The 18734-nt window shown below is 47.5% G+C and overlaps 1 protein-coding gene across 6 annotated transcripts in view; it reads left to right on the plus strand.

The window, feature by feature from the left end:
- FRY (FRY microtubule binding protein) overlaps positions 1-18734 on the plus strand; it is a 546108-nt gene that overhangs the window by 430806 nt on the left and 96568 nt on the right. For all 6 annotated transcript variants that reach the window (XM_073583182.1, XM_073583178.1, XM_073583180.1 and 3 more), the window contains 2 exons: positions 4111-4367; positions 17121-17267. In XM_073583182.1, the coding sequence (XP_073439283.1) occupies positions 4111-4367; positions 17121-17267 (404 nt within the window). The remainder of the gene's footprint in view (positions 1-4110; positions 4368-17120; positions 17268-18734) is intronic.

Consider the following 18734-nt stretch of genomic DNA (forward strand, 5'->3'; position numbering starts at 1 on the left):
CACATGTTTAGTATTTGCAGCATATTTTTCTTCCTCAAAAACCAGAGTGTTATAGCAAAAAAAACCCTGAACGAAATATGTGCGTTTTTGTGTTTGTTATTATGTGCATTTTTTTCCCATTCGTTTGGGTGAAAATCGCTAAAAAAAACCTTGTAAGGGTGTGTGCACATGTTGCGAATTCTGCTGCGGATCCGCAGCCGTTTCTGCTGCGTTGTACAGTACCTTTATTTTCAATGGTAGCAAAAACCTCAGTGCACATGCTGCAGCTTTTTCCGCGCGGATTTGCTGCGCTTTCAAATCCGCAGCATGTCACTTCTTTGTGCGGAATCCGCAGCGGTTTCACACCTTCTCCATTGTAGAGTTGTCAGACCGCAGGGGAAAACCGCAGGCTACTTCGCAGATAAACCGCAGGTCAAAAGACCTGCGGATTTTGTGAAATCCTCATGGAAAATTCTGCAGCAGAATCTGCAACGTGTGCACACACCCTAATACAATTGACAGCTGCAGAATTCAAAAACTCTTTGAGGGTTAAAATCTGCAAGGAAAACCTAAGCAGCGTGAAATCTCATTCACTTTGCTGGTATGTTAAAACGCAGCATATTGTTTCTGTAGGGGAAAAAATGCGGCATAAAAGCAACTTGTGAACAAGCCCTAATAAGTTAGCGGACTTCCTATGAAATTATGTGTGGTTTTTACATAAGTAAATTAGATTGTGATCCTCATTAGTGATTGACTAGGGAGAATTATTACTACCAAGCTGCCACGAGAAGTGGTGAGTTCTCCTTCAATGGAAGTCTTCAAACAGAGGCTGGACATACATCTGACTGGGATGATTTAGCGAATCCTGCTTTGAGCAGGGGGTTGGACCAGATGGCCGAGGAGGTCCCTTCCAACTCTACGATTCTATGATTCTATACCTCTTTTGGGTTGTCCCAAAAGCCAATCCCCAGGCCCCAGGATAAACATTGGATGTGTGTTCCCTGGGGATCTGGGTGCTACTTGCTTCTACGACCATCACCCCACCCCCCCCAGACAGCACCACACGTCATATCACCAAGTTATGAATTCTGTCCATTTCTGGAAGTAACTTTTCATGTGCATTCATATGACTTCCAGTAACGACGTTGTTCATTGCCTCCTAATGAGGAGATTGTAAAGGAGCCAAATGATATGGGCTGCTTAGATGTTGGCACAGTGGATAAGAGCTCCACTTTCAGAAGCTAGCATCCATTACACACATCCATAATCCTCTGAAGTCGAGTGTGGAAAAATTATATCCGTGGTACAAATGGTTTCCTAGAAAAGTGTTTTATATTGTCTTTTAAATGGGGATTCTGTAAATGAGTTTGCTTCGCTGTAAGGCTTTTCTGGATCTCCAAGCCGTCCCTATATTTGGCTCAATAAACCTATTATTTATTAGTCCTCTTTGTATCACCTTTATGCTCAGATTTCTACTTTTATTATAATCTTAATATTTTTGATGTAGGGAAGATCACTACATCCTATGATGACTTCCTGCTAGGTTTGTACATATAGCTGCAGTGTAAAGCATGAGGGAGGGATAGAGCAGCTGGAATTGCTGAGAAGCCATTAAAGGGCCCCAAATGCATTAGAGGGAATCTGTCACCCCTTTTTTCGAATATGAGATGCATTCTGTAATGCTGTAGAAAAGCCTCCAATGTAACCTGAAAGATAAGAAAAAAAGAGTTAGACTATACTCACCCCGGCGTTCGGTCCGGTCCGATGGGTGTCGCCGTCCCGTCCGGTGCCTCCCAACTTTTTTTTTTTTAAATTCGCTTATTGAACCATAGACAGGGTATACAATATAACAAACCGACAATGATGAAAATACCATATAACACATATACGTTTCACATAGCATTAATGTCAAACAGTGTATGTATACCAGTTGTGTATAGAATAAAACATACTGTCAATTGCCTAACATTGGTCTGTGTATTATTATTCAAATAATAAAGCCTGCCAACCTCTAAACCATTACTACTACTACAAAACAACTATTTGCAGCCTATGTCCATATAGTTAACTCTTATCGTGCGATATCTCTGTCCTTCAACGTGAGATGAGAGGAATTCCACCTCTCCCATATCTTCTCAAATTTACCCGGGCACCCTCTGTTTTGGTACAGCGTACGCTCGTATGGTATGATCGAGTTCACCAATTCAATCCATGCCCTAAGGGAGGGATCCGAACCCCCCATCCACCGCAGTGCCAGCACCTTCCGCGCCATAAACAATGTCTCCCGTAAGAAAATCCCCGTATAATGTCCCCATGTCTCGTCATCCCACACCCCAAACAGACAAACCAGTGGCTCAAGGGGAACAGGAATTTGTGCCAGGGAGGTCAATAATGATGTCACCTCTTTCCAATAGTGTGCTATAATTGGACATTGTCAAATCATGTGAATAAAATCTGCATCTGATATATGACATCTCGGACACTCCGAAGATTGGAAACGGACCATCTTAAAAAGTCGAGTCGGAGTCAAGTACGATTGGTTTATAATATAAAGTTGTATCATTCTGTTGATTGACGGAGACACCTTAGTTGGTGACTCCAGGATTTCCTCCCACTCCTCTCCCTGCGCATCAGGGATGAGCCTTTCCCATTTCCCCCTAACCAAGTATATGGCAGATTCCGTCCCCACCGATAGCATGTATGTATACAGAGAGGAGACGAGACCCTGGGGACCTTGTGATTTAAGAATGCCTATCAAGGGTAGAGACGAAATAGCATTACTCATACCGACATATCTCATGTGCGATTGAAAGGCTGATCTTAATTGCAAATATCAGAAGAACTGCGACCTCGGGACATCACATTTAGCTTGTAATTGTTCAAAAGATAATAGTGTACTGCAATCATATATATCCCCTATCATAGAGACACTATACTGAGGCCAGAATTCGGCAGATGGGTGGGCAAGCAGTGTCGGAAAATAACTGTTATTCCATAAGGGCATTTCAGCTATGATATCACTAAATTCAACCACCCTCTTAATCTGTCTCCACACTAATCTTGCCAGACGAAGCATGGGTAGCAGACGTGGACGGCGCCTCCCATCTTCATACGATGCCGTCCTCTTCTTTCCTTCCTGTCGTGGCTCCGGCGCAGGCGCACTGCTCTGCTCTGTTGAGAGCAGAGTCCTGCTGTGCGCAGGCATCGGGAGAGGTCCAGCGCCTGCGCACTGCAGTATTCTGCTCTGCCCACAACAGGGCAAAGCAGTACGCCTACGCAGGAGCCACGGCAGGCAGCAAAGAAGAGGACGTCCCCTTTAGAAGAAGGGAGGCGCCGGACCGCAACACCCATCGGACCAAGACCGGAAAGCGCCCCCCCCCCCCGTGAGTATAATCTAAGTTCTTTTTCTTCTCTTTCAGGTTACATCTGGGGTTTATCTACAGCTTTACAGAATGCTGTAAATAAGTCACTGATGTCGGTTCCGGCAGCTCATATTTCCTTTAAAGTTGTCCAAACCCATTGATATCTGCGAGATTAGCTGACAGTCTAATGTGTATGAGGGCTTCCCGCCTCTCCCCCATACAGATGATGATGGAGGATTTCCAGCAGTCGATCCTTTTGCTCTCTGGGAGATATGCCATTGTTAGGAAAGCCTCTCAGTGACTCTCTCGTAGAAACTAAAATGACGCTAGACTGGACCGAGCATTTCCTTGTATGGCGGGGTCTAGAGAGATAGCGTAACACAACATTTGATATGTTATGGCTGCTTAAAGGCCTTGTCAATTAGTGGTTCTCTGGGTCCGGAGACCCCCATCCCGCCAGTGTTTTGATCCCACCACAAGAAGACGCACTCCTCTAATACATGTGTGCACGCAGCAGTGTTCAGTCTCACTATGATGTTTTGGGGTCTGCGCCGCACTGCGTCTGCGCTCATGGATGAGCGGAGTGCTTCTCCTGGTAGCGGTCTCATCCAAAACACCATGATCAGCAAGGCTTTTAAGGGGATATAACATATGAAAAATAGTTTTTAAGTTTAGTTATATTTCAAATTTGGATATATATGAGAAAACGTCACTGCGTGATGCCATCGGTATGTCGCCCTAATGCCTTATTACTTGTTAATACCAACAGAAATAAGCCAGCGATTCTCAACCACTCATCCTAATGGACGCCAGATCATGCTCACCTACTTACTGCCTTGGCTACATAACATTGAGCTGGTGGACAGTAGACTTCTTCTTCCAGACTCCAGCCCCAGCACCCCAGAAGAAGAAGTCACCGACAGAAATGGAGAACCAATTAGCACCTCTGGACTCAAAGGAAATGGATGGGGCTCTCCAGAGGCAACCTCCCTAGTTCTTAATAACCTCATGTACATGACAGCAAAGGTAATAATTGGCTCCCATGGCACCTTCCACTTACACATAACACCTATTAGAGCGATGCAGCTCACGTCACCCTAATTTTTTTTCCCCTGACACTTGGCATAATAAGTTGTAGAAGTGCCCTTTTTAGGAGACCTAGTAGAGTGTATGTGTAATGAGAATTGTTTTAAAGGGGCTGTATGTACGGCTAAGTGTAGTTTTTTCCATTTGATGTTCTTGAAAATTTTGCTCCGTTTCAATATCTGTTGTTGGCTGCAAATGAGTTTACCGAGATGTCTTCAGTCAGTCCGCTAAGGTTATGTTCACAGTAAGTTTTTTGAGGAGGTTTAAGAGCATAGAATGAGCAGAAACTCAAAACTCCTCAAAAATTTGAGTTTCTGCTCCAAAAACTCAACAAAAATACTCCGGCCTTGATTGTTTTTGAAAAGTTGCCAAAAGATCGACGCAATGCAAAATTTTGACCCCAATTTTGCCAAGCTCCACCATAATGGATGGGACAAGGACACAACCCCACAGCTTGTGTAATTCATAACAAGATGTGGCATTCCTGTTCGACAGCTGCAACACATGCAGGGATTGCCTAACAAACAGGACACCCTGCATGTGTTGCGGCGACATGCATGTGTAGGGACTCAAACATATTTTTCAAGCACACCGAAGATGCGTTATTAGTACACGAGCGTGTTCAAATAACACCTTATCCCAGCATGTACAGAAATAACGGACGTTCGGTGAGCCAGGTAATTAGGGAGGTGTTGTGTTTTTTTGTGGTAAGGTCTTCATGACATCAATGCATTTGACAAAACTTTGTTGACATTTTTTCTCCTTCGCCTCGATGGGGGACACAGGACCATGGGTGTTATGCTGCTGCCACTAAAAGGACACTAAGAAACTATACAGAGAAATTAACTCCTCCTCCGCAATATACACCCTCTGCTGGCTCTATGTTGAACCAGTTCTTGCTTAGTGTTTGTAGGAGGCACTAGGGTCTGGCTTCAGATCCTGACTTTATTTTATTTTTTACTATGGATTGAAGGGGCGACGGGCCCTTTCAAGGTCCCAATCTCCCAAAATCATCAACAGGTGGGAACGCGGAGTGTCGTCTCCCCATACCCCCTCCTGCACCACCTCAATGCCATGCCTGGGCTCACCTTAGGGGCGACAGATCCCTTTCATGGGTCTGCTCTCCCCATACCGACAACAGACGGGAACATGGGTTGTCGCCCCCAAGTACCCCCGTCTGAAGCCAGGCCTTCAGCCAGACAAAATGCCCTGCCCTCCCACCAAAGGATTACCTCAAGGACTACGCAGAGGCTCCCAACGGCGTCCTTGCAGCCTCACTGCATCATTACTGTTAGAAAGCGGATTATGTCAGAAGGCGAATGAGCCCTCTTCACCTCCCTATCAAAGGGATGGTGGATTGAGGATGATCTGCGCGGCCAAGATTTACAGCTGTGGTCCATTCACCTGTGCACCCGGCTCTGCTGCATCTGGCCTGTGAGTAACGTCCGCGGTTGACAGGGGGCTCCTTCCTCACAGTGGTCCGGGCCCTCAGAGGGATAGGTGTCCTCTCTGCTGCGCTCCCACGTTGCGATCACGCCGCCACTGCAAATTTAGTCCCCGACTTCTGGTCGGGATAGGCATAGCCCCACCCACCCGGGCAGCTCCACTTATGTCTTAGGTGCTTCTCACTCCGAACGAGAAGCACTGCTGCCGCATCCCTGCTCCCTGGCCCTGACTCCGCCCACATTTTCTGGCGCTTCTTCCTCACGAGAAGCGCCGACTTATTCTCGGGCCACCATTTCTGTCACCGCATGGGTGACTACAGACTGGGGACGCCATCACTTCCTCACTTCACCGCATGTTTGACTACAGGCTCACCTTTTACACCACAGCGCAGACTACCTTCTCTGGGGGCACGGACACAGGACCTGGGTAAGCTGCACACAGCATTTAACCCCTTCCCGGCAGTAGCCTCTAAGCAGCATTTACATGCAATATGTCTCAGTCAAAGGCATCTAAGAAACCTGATGAAACACACACAGTGGTGTATGCCTCATGTACTGCATGTAATGCCCCATTACCACTGTGGCACCGTACCGCAATCTGTGCAGCCTGCGAACCCTCATGTGCACAGGAGCCCCCCGCTAATGCCGACCCTAGTGGACCTGGTCCACCCGAATGGGCCACGTCTCTGGCACAGTCCATGACTCCCTGGCTAACGCTATATAATCCTTCCGTGATTCCTCCTCAAGCCAGGGCATCAGTTTGCCCTATGCAGAAGGCCTTTCAGCCATGCAAGAGTCTTCCTCGGACAGGGGCTGAACAGAAGCAGAAGACTGCAATCTACAAGGAAATGTCCCCATAGCTCATCCCCCAGGCACTCTGGTGCCTCGGCGTCCGCAAGCTCTGCTTCCCGCTCCCCCTCACCAGGGGTTTGCAGCGAACACGACTTGATGCGGTCAATAAGGCTCTGATAGTAGACAAAGAGCCTGGAAATAGTCCGTATCAAACCGTGTCCTTCAAAAGGACCAAACATCCTCACAGGGTTTTTGCTAAACACCCTGAGTTTACTGACATTGTTCACAGGCATAGAAGTCGCCTGGACAAGCAATTCACAGGGCAAAATCCCCTGGAAGCACTGTACCCCTTTACCTCTACTCTAAGAAAAGAGTGTACTGAGTCCCCTGCAGTGGACCCACCCATATCACGTCTCCCTTCCAAAACTCTCTTGTCTTTGTCTGACTGCTCATCTATTAAAAACCCCACTCATCGACAAATTGATAATCTTGCTCGGTCAGTCTTTGAAGCTGCCAGGGCGGAGCACTCTTCCCTTCCTTCGCCACAACCTGGGTGGCCATATATATTTGGACAGAGACAACATTTTTCTAATTTTGGTTCTAGACATTACCACTATGAATTTTAAACAAAACAATTCAGATGCAGTTGAAGTTCAGACTTTCAGCTTTCATTTGAGGGTATCCACATTAAAATTAGATGAAGGGTTTAGGAGTTTCAGCTCCTTAACATGTGCCACCCTCTTTTTAAAGGGACCAAAAGTAATTGGACAATTGACTCCAAGGCTATTTCATGGACAGGTGTGGGCAATCCCTTCGTTATGTCATTCTCAATTAAGCAGATAAAAGGCCTGGAGTTGATTTGAGGTGTGGTGCTTGCATTTGGAAGGTTTTGCTGTGAAGGAAACATTCGGTCAAAGGAGCTCTCCATGCAGGTGAAACAAGCCATCCATAAGCTGCAAAAACAGAAAAAAACCATCCGAGAAATTGCTACAACATTAGGAGTGGCAAAATCTACAGTTTGGTACATCCTGAGAAAGAAAGCACTGGTGAACTCATCAATGCAAAAAGACCTGGGCGCCCATGGAAGACAACAATGGTGGATGATCGCAGAATAGTCTCCATGGTGAAGAGAAACCCCTTCACAACAGCCAACCAAGTGAACAACACTCTCCAGGAGGTAGGCGTATCAATATCCAAATCTACCATAAAGAGAAGACTGCATGAAAGTAAATGCAGAGGGTTCACTGCACGGTGCAAGCCACTCATAAGCATCAAGCATCAAGAATCAAAAGGCTAGACTGGACTTTGCTAAAAAAAAAAAATCTAAAAAAGCCAGCACAGTTCTGGAAGAATATTCTTTGGACTGATGAAACCAAGATCAACCTCTACCAGAATGATGGAAAGAGAAAAGTATGGCGAAGGCGTGGTACAGCTCGTGATCCAAAGCATACCACATGATCTGTAAAACACGACGTAGGCAGTGTGATGGCTTGGGCATGCATGGCTGCCAGTGGCACTGGGTCACTAGTGTTTATTGATGATGTGACACAGGACAGAAGCAGCCGAATGAATTCTGAGGTATTCAGAGCCATACTATGTGCTCAGATCCAGCCAAACTGATTGGTCGTCGTTTCATACTACAGATGGACAACGACTCAAAACATAAAGCCAAAGCAACCCAGGAGTTTATTAAAGCAAAGAAGTGGAATATTCTTGAATGGCCAAGTCAGTCACCTGATCTCAACCCAATTGAGCATGCATTTCACTTGTTAAAGACTAAACTTCAGACAGAAAAGCCCACAAACAAACAGCAACTGAAAACCACCACAGTGAAGGCCTGGCAGAGCATCAAAAAGGAGGAAACACAGCGTCTGGTGATATCCATAAGTTCAAGACTTCAGGCAGTCATTGCCAACAAAGGGTTTTCAACCAAGTACTAGAAATGAACATTTTATTTACAATTATTTAATCTGTCCAATTATTTTTGTTCCCTTAAAAACAGGGTGGCATATGTTAAGGAGCTGAAACTCCTAAACCCTTCATCAAATTTTAATGTGGATACCCTCAAATGAAAGCTGAAAGTCTGAACTTCAACTGCATCTGAGTTGTTTTGTTTAAAATTCATTGTGGTAATGTCTAGAACCAAAATTAGAAAAAATGTTGTCTCTGTCCAAATATATATGGACCTAACTGTATGATGGAGGACAGAGGCTCTAGCCAAGACCAGTCAAGAAAATAACCTACCTCCCGAGGCGGTCAGTCTCGCTCACCAGATTGCCCGGGCCGGGGATTATGTGGTACATGCCTCCCTAGATGCAGTGAACTGTGCCCGCTTGCAGCCGCAAACGCCATTACTATCAGGAGAGCCCTATGGCTCCAAGAGTGGCGAGCAGATTCTGCTTCCAAAAAATCTTTAACTTCCTTGTCTTACCAGAGCGGGCGAGACAAACTCGACCAAATTATCTCTGATGCTACTGAGGGAAAAGGTAAATTCCTCCCATAGCAAAGACCCAGTCGGCCTTTTCGGAACCAACACCAGGTTCTCTTCTGGCCATTTCGCAGGACTGCAAGCTGGTTATCCACAACCGCTTCCTCTAGCTCGGCCCGTCCCCCTCGCAGGGACCGGGATCCACAACCCTCATACAAGCCCTCTCGTTCCTGGAGAAGCAGACCCTCACGGTAACTCATCCGGAGGACACAGACAGGTGTAGGCGGCCATCTACTCTTAATTCGTCAAGTCTGGCTGGTGGTCGTTCATGACCAATGGGTCAGAGATCTGGTGTCCTCCGGATACAAAATAGAATTTGCGTCTCCCCCTCCAACTCGCTTCTTCCAGTCGCGTCTTCCAAGGACGGAGTCGCATGCAGTCCCCTTTCATCAGGCCATATATGCACTCCGTAAGGACGGAGTCATCATCCCGGTCCCACACAGAAAGGTTGAAGGGGTTTTACTCAAATCTGTTTGCGATCCCAAGAAGGGGGACAGTACTATGCGTCCCATCCTGGATCTAAAACTGTTGAACAAGTTTGTCAAAGTTCGTCATTTCCGAAAGGAGTCTCTCCGTTCTGTCATCTCCTCGCTGGAGAAAAAGGAATACCTCGCGTCTGTCGATATCAAGGATGCATAGCTTCACATTCCAATCCTCTTATGGTCACCAAAGATTTCTATGCTTGGCGATCGGAGATGAGCACTTTCAGTTCACCGCCTTGCCCTTTGGTCTCGCCACTGCCTCCAGAGTGTTCACCAAGGTCATGGCAGCCGTCATGTCTATTCTGCACTCACGGGGCGTGGTGATTCTGCCTTACCTAGATGACCTCCTCATCAAGGGATCGTCCCTTCAGGCGTGTGCAGAATGTGTCAGCATCACTGTGGGCACTTTCACTCGCTTGGGTTGGTTGGTAAACCTAAGCAAGTCCTCCCCAGTCCCATCCCAGCAAATCTCCTTTTTGGGGATGATCCTGGACACTTCCCGAAGGTTGGTGATTCTCCCTCCAGAAAAGATCTCTGTTTTTTCCGGAACCCATGACAGCACCCGTATATTCCCCCCCCCCTTTTCACTGTATGGGTGTGCACAATTAGCAGGGTGCTTTGTGTGATGTGGTGTTGGATTAACATGTAACTAACTGGGAAGTCCTCTCAATGCTCTGTAACCCAACTGAAGCGGGGGGAGAGGTGCCGCCCCTTATAGCTCAGTAGGGTCCTGGCGGGGCGGATCCCTCTCTCAGGTGGTGCTGTCATGGCTTCCGGAAAAACCGGCTACCGGTAAGTAACCATGGTGGTTTCGGCCTTATCCGTCCTGTTTCAGCGAAGGATAGCTTCCAAATCGCAGGTTAAGACCTTCATACAGGGAGTGTCCCATCTCGTCCCTCCCTTCAAGTTGCCACTGGAGCCTTGGGACCTTAATTTGGTCCTAGGTGCCTTGCAAGAAGCTCCCTTCGAACCTCTGCAGGACGCATCACTTACCCTTCTTTCTTGGAAGGTTGTCTTTCTTGTAACAGTAACATCCATCAGGCAGGTCTCGGAATTGGCGGCCTTGTCTTGCAAACCTCTATTTTCCCTTCACCCATGACAGCACCACCTGAGAGAGGGATCCGCCCCGCCAGGACAGGAACCTACTGAGACATAAGGGGCGGCACCTCTCCCCCGCTTCAGTTGGGTTCCTGTCCTGGAAGGAATCCCACTGTGGCGGTGCCTGTCATGGGCGAAGAAAAAGATAAGACCCAGGCCCGTCCCGGCGCGGGAAGAACAGGTAGCTTACCAGTAGCGCCGGCCGTCGGGTCCTGGAAGCGCAGTCCCCGGGGTCCCTGGGGCTCCGGGTTCGTGCGGGCGTGGATGGGATTCCGGTGGCTCCGGGAAGCCCCCACCGCGCCGCCCTCCCCTCGCGCACGCCGCATCTCGATCCCCGTGGTAGGGGAGAGACGCTGGCGTCTTCCGGCCGCTGACGTCAGCGGCGCTTGGAATGCTGGGTGCGCCGGCTGACGTCAGCAGAAGGCGACGGTGTAATGGCGCTGGGTGCGACGCCGGCCGGCTTCTGAAGCGCTGAGCCGGCGGTCGCAGGGGGGAGGGGAGGAAGACGCTCACCAGGCGGAGGCATGCAATTTAAAAGGAGGAAGACAGCTGTAGATCGGCGGTGCAAAATGGAGTCCGAGCAGGAACGTTCAGCGTCCCTGCCTCCCTCACAGCCCTCTGGCAGGAAGCATGGAAGCCATTCAAGCAGCAGTCGCCCCAGCCGCAGGTCGGGGCACTCCTCAAAGTCCAAAGAGCGCGGGTCAGGTGCTCCGATGCAGCCTCCAAGTCCGGTACCCTTGATTACGGGTGGTGAGTGATCTTCGTGAATGTTAACAGTATATTAATAGGGGTTTTCTATTGTATGCTTCACCCTGTAGGAAAGGCCCAGAAAAGCGGGAAGCAAGAAGAAGAATAGGGATTGTGCTATATGTAAATCTCCCCTAGCAAGAGACTGGCAAAAAGATCTCTGTGCTTCGTGCATTCAGCGGACTATGGCGGAGGAAGCGCCTAGTTTCGCAGCCAATCTAATATCTGCCCTCAGGTCAGAAATGGAAGGCTCAATTAAGTCCTTATTGAAAAAAGGGAAAAAAAGCAGGAAGGATTTCCCTAGTTCCCCCTCAGATTCCGCATCAGTATCATCTCAGGCGGAAAAATCATCCTCCTCAGACTCCTCAGATAGTGACACAGGGGGTAAGCCATGTTTCCCTGTAGAAGATACAGATGCCCTCCTAAAGGCCATTAGAACCACAATGGGCCTACAGGAAGAAAGGGCGGCTAAAACCCTAGAGGACGTCATGTTTGGGGGGCTTCAGGAGAGGAAAAAACGAACCTTTCCAGTAAACGCGAAAATCCAGGCGCTTATTGAGAAGGAGTGGAAAAAGCCTGAAAAATCGGGGGCCCTTCCATCCGCCTCTAAGAGACGATACCCCTTTGAATACAAGGATACGGAGGTATGGGACAAAGTCCCAAAAATAGATGCAGCGGTGTCCAGATCTTCCAAAAGGTCGGCCCTGCCCTTGGAAGATGCAGGGGTTCTTAGAGACCCGCTGGACAAAAAAGCGGACTCATATTTGAGGCACGCATGGGAAGCGACAGCAGGAGGTCTAAAGCCGGCGATAGCGGGCACCTGCACGGCACGCTCCCTTATGATCTGGCTGCAGCAGTTAGAAGAGAAGCTGGCGTCAAGGGTCCCAAGAGAGAAGATCTTATCAGACATGTATCTCTTGCACGGGGCAGCGGCTTTTTTGGCAGATACCTCGGCGGACTCTATGCGATTGACAGCCAGAGCAGCGTCACTATCAAATGCTGCTAGACGCGCGTTATGGCTTAAGGGCTGTCCGGGTGACCTTCAGTCCAAGGCCAAATTGTGCTCTCTCCCCTGCGATGGTCGATTCCTGTTCGGCAAGAACTTGGACGATATTCTGGAGAAAGCAGGAGATAAGAAAAAAGGCTTCCCCAGATTCCCTATGGATCAGAGGAGACAGCCCTTTCGGAGGGGGAGATTCAATAGAGGACGTCCTCCCGCTGACAGGAGAAGATGGGAGGATAAAAGAAAGAAAGAATCAGGGTTTATGTTTGGTGGAGGCACCGCCACCTCAAAAAAGTCACCACAATGACGCCGGTATTCCAGTAGGAGGGAGATTGGCACTCTTTTTCCAGGCCTGGGAAAAGATCTCCTCCAATACCTGGATTCTGAGCATCCTAAAAGATGGCCTGAAAATCCCCTTTATTCGTCAGCCAAAACCCGTGGTCGTCATCACACCTATCAGGAAGATGACCGAAGAACAACTGGCCTTAGAAACAGAAATCCTGAGCCTGATAGACAAGCGGGTACTGTCCGAGGTGCCACGCTTACAGGAAGGAAAGGGGTTTTATTCACCCCTTTTTCTAATAAAAAAACCAGATCAGTTGTTCAGGACAATCATAAATCTCAGACGCCTCAATCTTTGGATAAGGAACCCGACCTTCAAGATGGAATCAGTGACTACGGCAGTAAAGCTGCTACATCAAGATTGCTTCATGGCCGTAGTCGATTTAAAGGATGCGTATTATCACATCCCTATCCATCCAGATTACCAGAAATACCTGAGGGTAGCGCTTTATATTCAGGGCACACTAAGGCACTTTCAGGTCTTGGCTCTTCCGTTTGGCATATCCATAGCCCCGAGGGTCTTCACCAAGGTCATAGCGGAAGTGACAGCCTTTCTCCGGATTCACGATACGGTCATAATACCATACCTGGACGATTTTCTTATAGTGGGCAGTTCAGAGGACCACTGTACAGCACAGTTGACTCAGGTGATCAACACCTTGCAAGAATTAGGGTGGATAGTCAATTTCAAAAAATCAAAACTACAACCCCTAAAGAAACAGACCTTCCTAGGATTTATACTGGACTCAGAAAGGCAAGAGTGTCTGCTCCCAGAGTCCAAGATAGAGAAGGTACAAAATCTGGCCTTGGCGGGCCGAAACCAACCATGTATGACATTAAGAAAAGCAATGTCCCTACTAGGTACCCTAACATCCTGTATTCCGGCGGTCAGGTGGGCTCAGTTTCACACCCGGCAACTCCAGGGGGAGATACTAAGAGCACAAAGATCGCTAAGAGGGCGTTTGGAAGGGAAGCTGGAGCTTTCCTCAAAAACCAGAGACTCTCTCAACTGGTGGTTGAACGGGACAAATCTGACCTTAGGAATACCATGGGACAGACAGGCGACAGATATAATTTTAACAGATGCAAGCTCCTCGGGGTGGGGGGCACACCTAAGGGGCCTCATAGGTCAGGGTTCCTGGACACCTCAAGAAAGGAAGGCATCCTCCAACCTGAGAGAACTGTGGGCAGTGGGCAAGGCCCTAAGCCACTTCATTCCGCTACTCCAGGGTCGAGACGTACGCATCATGTCAGACAACAAGGTAGCAGTGGCATACATCAACCACCAAGGTGGGACAAAATCACACTCCTTAATGGAAGCAGCAACAAACATTCTGAACAGTGCAGAGGAACACCTACACTCCGTGACAGCCCTACACATAAAAGGGGCAGAAAACATAGAGGCAGATTTCCTGAGTCGCAATACCCTGAGGCAAGGAGAATGGGCGCTAAACCGGTCCATTTTTCAAAAGATAATTCAGCTTTGGGGGGAACCGGTGATAGACCTCTTTGCAAACAAGCACAACAGGCAAACAGAAAGGTTCTGCTCTCTAAACCCGAGGGAAAATCCATGGGCAGTGGACTCGTTGCACATCCAGTGGAACTTCAGACTGGCTTACGCGTTCCCCCCAGTAGCTCTGATCCCAACTGTGGTAAGAAAAATCAGAAACGATCAAGCCAGGGTGATTCTAATAGCTCCATTCTGGCCAAAAAGGCCCTGGTTTGCTCTGCTACGGAAAATGTCCCTCTCCGATCCATGGGTTCTGCCAGAAATCCCGGACCTACTAGCTCAGGGTCCAATATTGCACGCTCAGGTCAAAGGATTCCATCTGACGGCGTGGAATTTGAAAGGTCGCTTTTAATGGATAGGGGGTTCTCCCCTGGGCTGGTGGCCACTCTGCTAAAAAGCAGGAAACCGGTGACTACTAACATCTACGGCAGAACATGGGATAAATTCCTACAGTTCTTGGGTAAGCCGTTAGGAAAAGAACCCCCGATTAGGGCCATCCTAGAGTTCTTACAATCTGGGTTGCAGATGGGGTTAGCAGTAAACACACTTAAGGTTCAGGTGTCGGCACTAGGGGCGCTCTACAATTGCAAACTGGCATCAGATAGATGGATAGCCAGATTTATTAAATCCTGCCATAGAGCTAAGCCTATTCCAATACCCAGAATAGCCCCCTGGGATTTAAACCTGGTGTTAGAAGCCCTTACAAAAGATCCGTATGAGCCATTACATCAGCTACCCCTAAAGTTCTTGACCCTAAAAACAATCCTGTTAGTAGCCCTCACATCAGCCCGCAGGATAAGCGACTTACAGGCTCTCTCAGTAAATCCTCCTTACACTTAAGTCTTTCAGGATAGGGTAGTTTTAAGAACAGACCCCAGTTATCTGCCCAAGGTAGTATCAGATTTCCATCGGGGTCAGGAAATTGTCCTTCCATCCTTTTGCGAAAATCCAAAAAATCTGGGGGAGGAAAAATTCCATAGTCTGGATGTTAAAAGGGCTCTCGTAGAATATATATCTGCCACTAGCCAGTGGAGGAGGTCACAGTCCCTATTCGTAGCTTTTCAGGGTGCCAGGAAAGGCTATGGGGTTTCAAAAGGGACTATTGCTAGATGGATTAGGGAAGCCATTAGTGTAGCCTATTCAGCTAGTGGTATCCCGATTCCTGACGGCATCAAGGCTCATTCCACCAGAGCCGTGGCGACCTCCTGGGCTGAAAAGGCAGAGGTATCAATCGAACAGATTTGTAAGGCCGCTACCTGGGCCTCACCTTCAACCTTCTTTAAGCACTATAGATTAAATCTATCCTCCTCTGCTGACTTAACCTTTGGTAGAAGGGTGCTGCAAGCGGTGGTCCCTCCCTAAGGTGTTTCGAAGTCTCCAAAAATCTCTCAGGTGGTGCTGTCATGGGTGAAGGGAAAACCACCATGGTTACTTACCGGTAGCCGGTTTTTCCGGAACCCATGACAGCACCCGTACATTCCCCCCCTTTTTCACTGTATGGGTGTGCACAATTAGTAGGGTGTTTTGAGTGTTGTGGTGTTGGATTAAACATGTAACTAACCGGGAAGTCCTCTCAATGCTCTGTAACCCAACTGAAGCGGGGGAGAGGTGCCGCCCCTTATGTCTCAGTAGGTTCCTGTCCTGGCGGGGCGGATCCCTCTCTCAGGTGGTGCTGTCATGGGTTCCGGAAAAACCGGCTACCGGTAAGTAACCATGGTGGTTTCTAGTTTTCTCCGATCCAAGAGGCTTACCGTGTCAGAGGTCAGACTATCCTGGCGGGGATTAAGTCACACTCCACTCGGTCAGTGGGGGCTTCCTGGGCCATTCGGCATCAAGCATCGGCACTGCAAGGCTGCGACTTGGTCCAGCCTACACATGTTTGTTAAGCATTACAGCATTCATTCTCAGGCTTCTCCAGGCGCGGCCCTTGGCAGACGAATCCTGCAATCGGCAGTATCACATCTGTAGGACAGATTTATTTGATCAGTACACAAGGTTTCAGCTGCCGTACTGTTTCCCACCCAGGGACTGCTTTAGGACGTCCCATGGTCCTGTGTCCCCCAATGAGGTGAAGGAGAAACAGGGATTTTTGTGTCTACTCACCGTAAAATCCTTTTCTCTGAGCCACTCATTGGGGAACACAGGACCCACCCTGTTAGCCTGTTGGCTTGTCGTTGTTATTTGGTTTTAACATATTGCATTTTTTGTTAATTACGAACTCCTACTGCTTTGGCACCAAACTGGTTCAACATAGAGCCAGCAGAGGGTGTATACTGCGGAGGAGGCATTAATTTCTCTGTATAGTTGCTTATTGCCCTCCTAGTGGCGGCAGCATAACAACCATGGTCCTGTGTCCCCAATGAGTGGCTCGGAGAAAAGGATTTTACGGTGAGTACACACAAAAATCCCTGTTTTCAGGCTTTGGGGCCTGTACCTTCAAATTGACCATATCTCTGCCTAGTAATAAGAGATGAAAACATGTTTTACTATGTTAATGTCTACAAATGGTCTTGAACAGAGATAAGACAAGCCCTTCAATATGTGAAAACTGTTTTTGGAGAAGAGGTTTAATATCCAAGCAATATGGACGAAGGTAGCCATTTATCACATTGGAAACCACCATCTGTCAAAGTAATTGCTGCTGCATCCCAAGTGCGGGACCCACCTGCGTAACTTGTATATCCTGCGATTTGTGCCCTAAAACACTTATTTTGAACAAGTCTAATTGTTGAGTGCTGTAAACATTGAATCTTAATACAACACTGTTTGTGCTGTGTCTTGGGCAGTATGCGGATGAGGTGCCAGGCCAGGAGGTGGAAAATGCTTGGAATGCCTTGGCCAATAATGAGAAGTGGAGCAACAACCTCCGGATTACTCTCCAGTTCCTAATTAGCCTGTGCGGGGTCAGCAGTGATACCACCCTACTGCCTTATGTAAGATAATAAACATTTCTATCTACCTAAATGTAATATATGTATAAATAAGTGCGCTTCTCCTGAATCGTAGATCTAGCTAATTAACTGTAGGGTCATTAATTCTAGCTAATTAACTATAGGGTCATTAATTCTGAAACTGGACCAAAAATAACCATTGGACACATGTTTCTTGGTGAAGACGTGTTGACTAAAACCACATTGACTTCTGCAAACCTGCAACATTCATGGATAAAGGTGGCAATAAGCTTCTTGTCTTTCTAGAAACACTAAAAAGCCCTGACCTGTAATTATCTCAAAATCAAAACTCAGTCCCTGTGCCACATCTGCCCCTGTCTGGCCATATAGGTATTAGGACTCTACCTGAGGGTCTATCTTGGATCATGTATAGCCTGGCATTAGTGGTTGGTAGCTCCCCCGCTCACTTTGTCTTTCCATGGTGTGGCAGCATTTGTGGAAAGTCCATTAAAGTTTTAGGTCCTTGTTCAAGTCATAGCTTTAAAAAGTTAATTCAAATACAATTTCTAGAAATCTTTTAGGTAGGAGCCCTTGCGTCCGAATAGCAGTCAAGTCAGACAAGCTTACGTAACTTTACAGTGCGATACAACTCCTGTGGACCTGAATTTTGGATTAGACAATAGCAAACTACATTTGCTATGAATTAGAACCTTAAAGGGAAACTCTAGGCATACTGCCTGTGACATGCATGCTGCTGCGTAGGGTGCAGTCTGTTACTTCCCGTGTGCCTTAGACCTGTATATGGGTCTCTCTTGTATTTTGCTCACAATTTAGGGTAATCTATATAACTATAGCATCTGATGTCCTATAACTGCCTCTTAAAGGCAATATGGGACCATCAGAACTGTGCTCTTCAGAAAGTCATTATTACGTTTAAGATGGTGTACGAAGGTTGGAATGATTTCTCAGAAAAAAAGGCATGGAAGAATAGGAACAATTTTGTCTTTAGGCTAAAGTTGTCTTGACTATGGACATTATTTGAAAGGAGTTGTCCGGGATAGTATGAAAGTTGCCTAACAGCAAGCAATGTGATAACATAATAAAATACCGTAACCATAACACACTGCTCAATGTACTACCATTCCACATTTTTATTCCAGTTGTGAGCCTGAAGAAGCGTGTACTCATGCGAAACAGCTGTTGCTCATTTTCACTGATGTCCGTATCCCATGACTGAAATAAAATACATTTTACTTGAATTGCCAGTGGGGAATGCCATCTTTACCTTTCCTCTGAATTTTCACGATCTTTTCATGTATCAAGCTGTACACCATAAGATATGGCTATTATGATCGGGGTGTGGTGTTAATGCCAGCATTTTTTCTTTTGGTCTTTATGCACTTTATTCCTTAAGTACCTGCCATTCCTGCAGCTAGTCACATGCCATCAATCATTCACATTACCACTGCAGCCAATCACCGGTCAGGGGTTCTACATGTCAGCTTAACT

The sequence above is a fragment of the Dendrobates tinctorius genome, unplaced genomic scaffold (genome assembly GCF_039654945.1).
Source record: "Dendrobates tinctorius isolate UK_male_01 unplaced genomic scaffold, ASM3965494v1 ptg000075l, whole genome shotgun sequence".
NCBI classification, from domain to species: domain Eukaryota; kingdom Metazoa; phylum Chordata; class Amphibia; order Anura; family Dendrobatidae; genus Dendrobates; species Dendrobates tinctorius.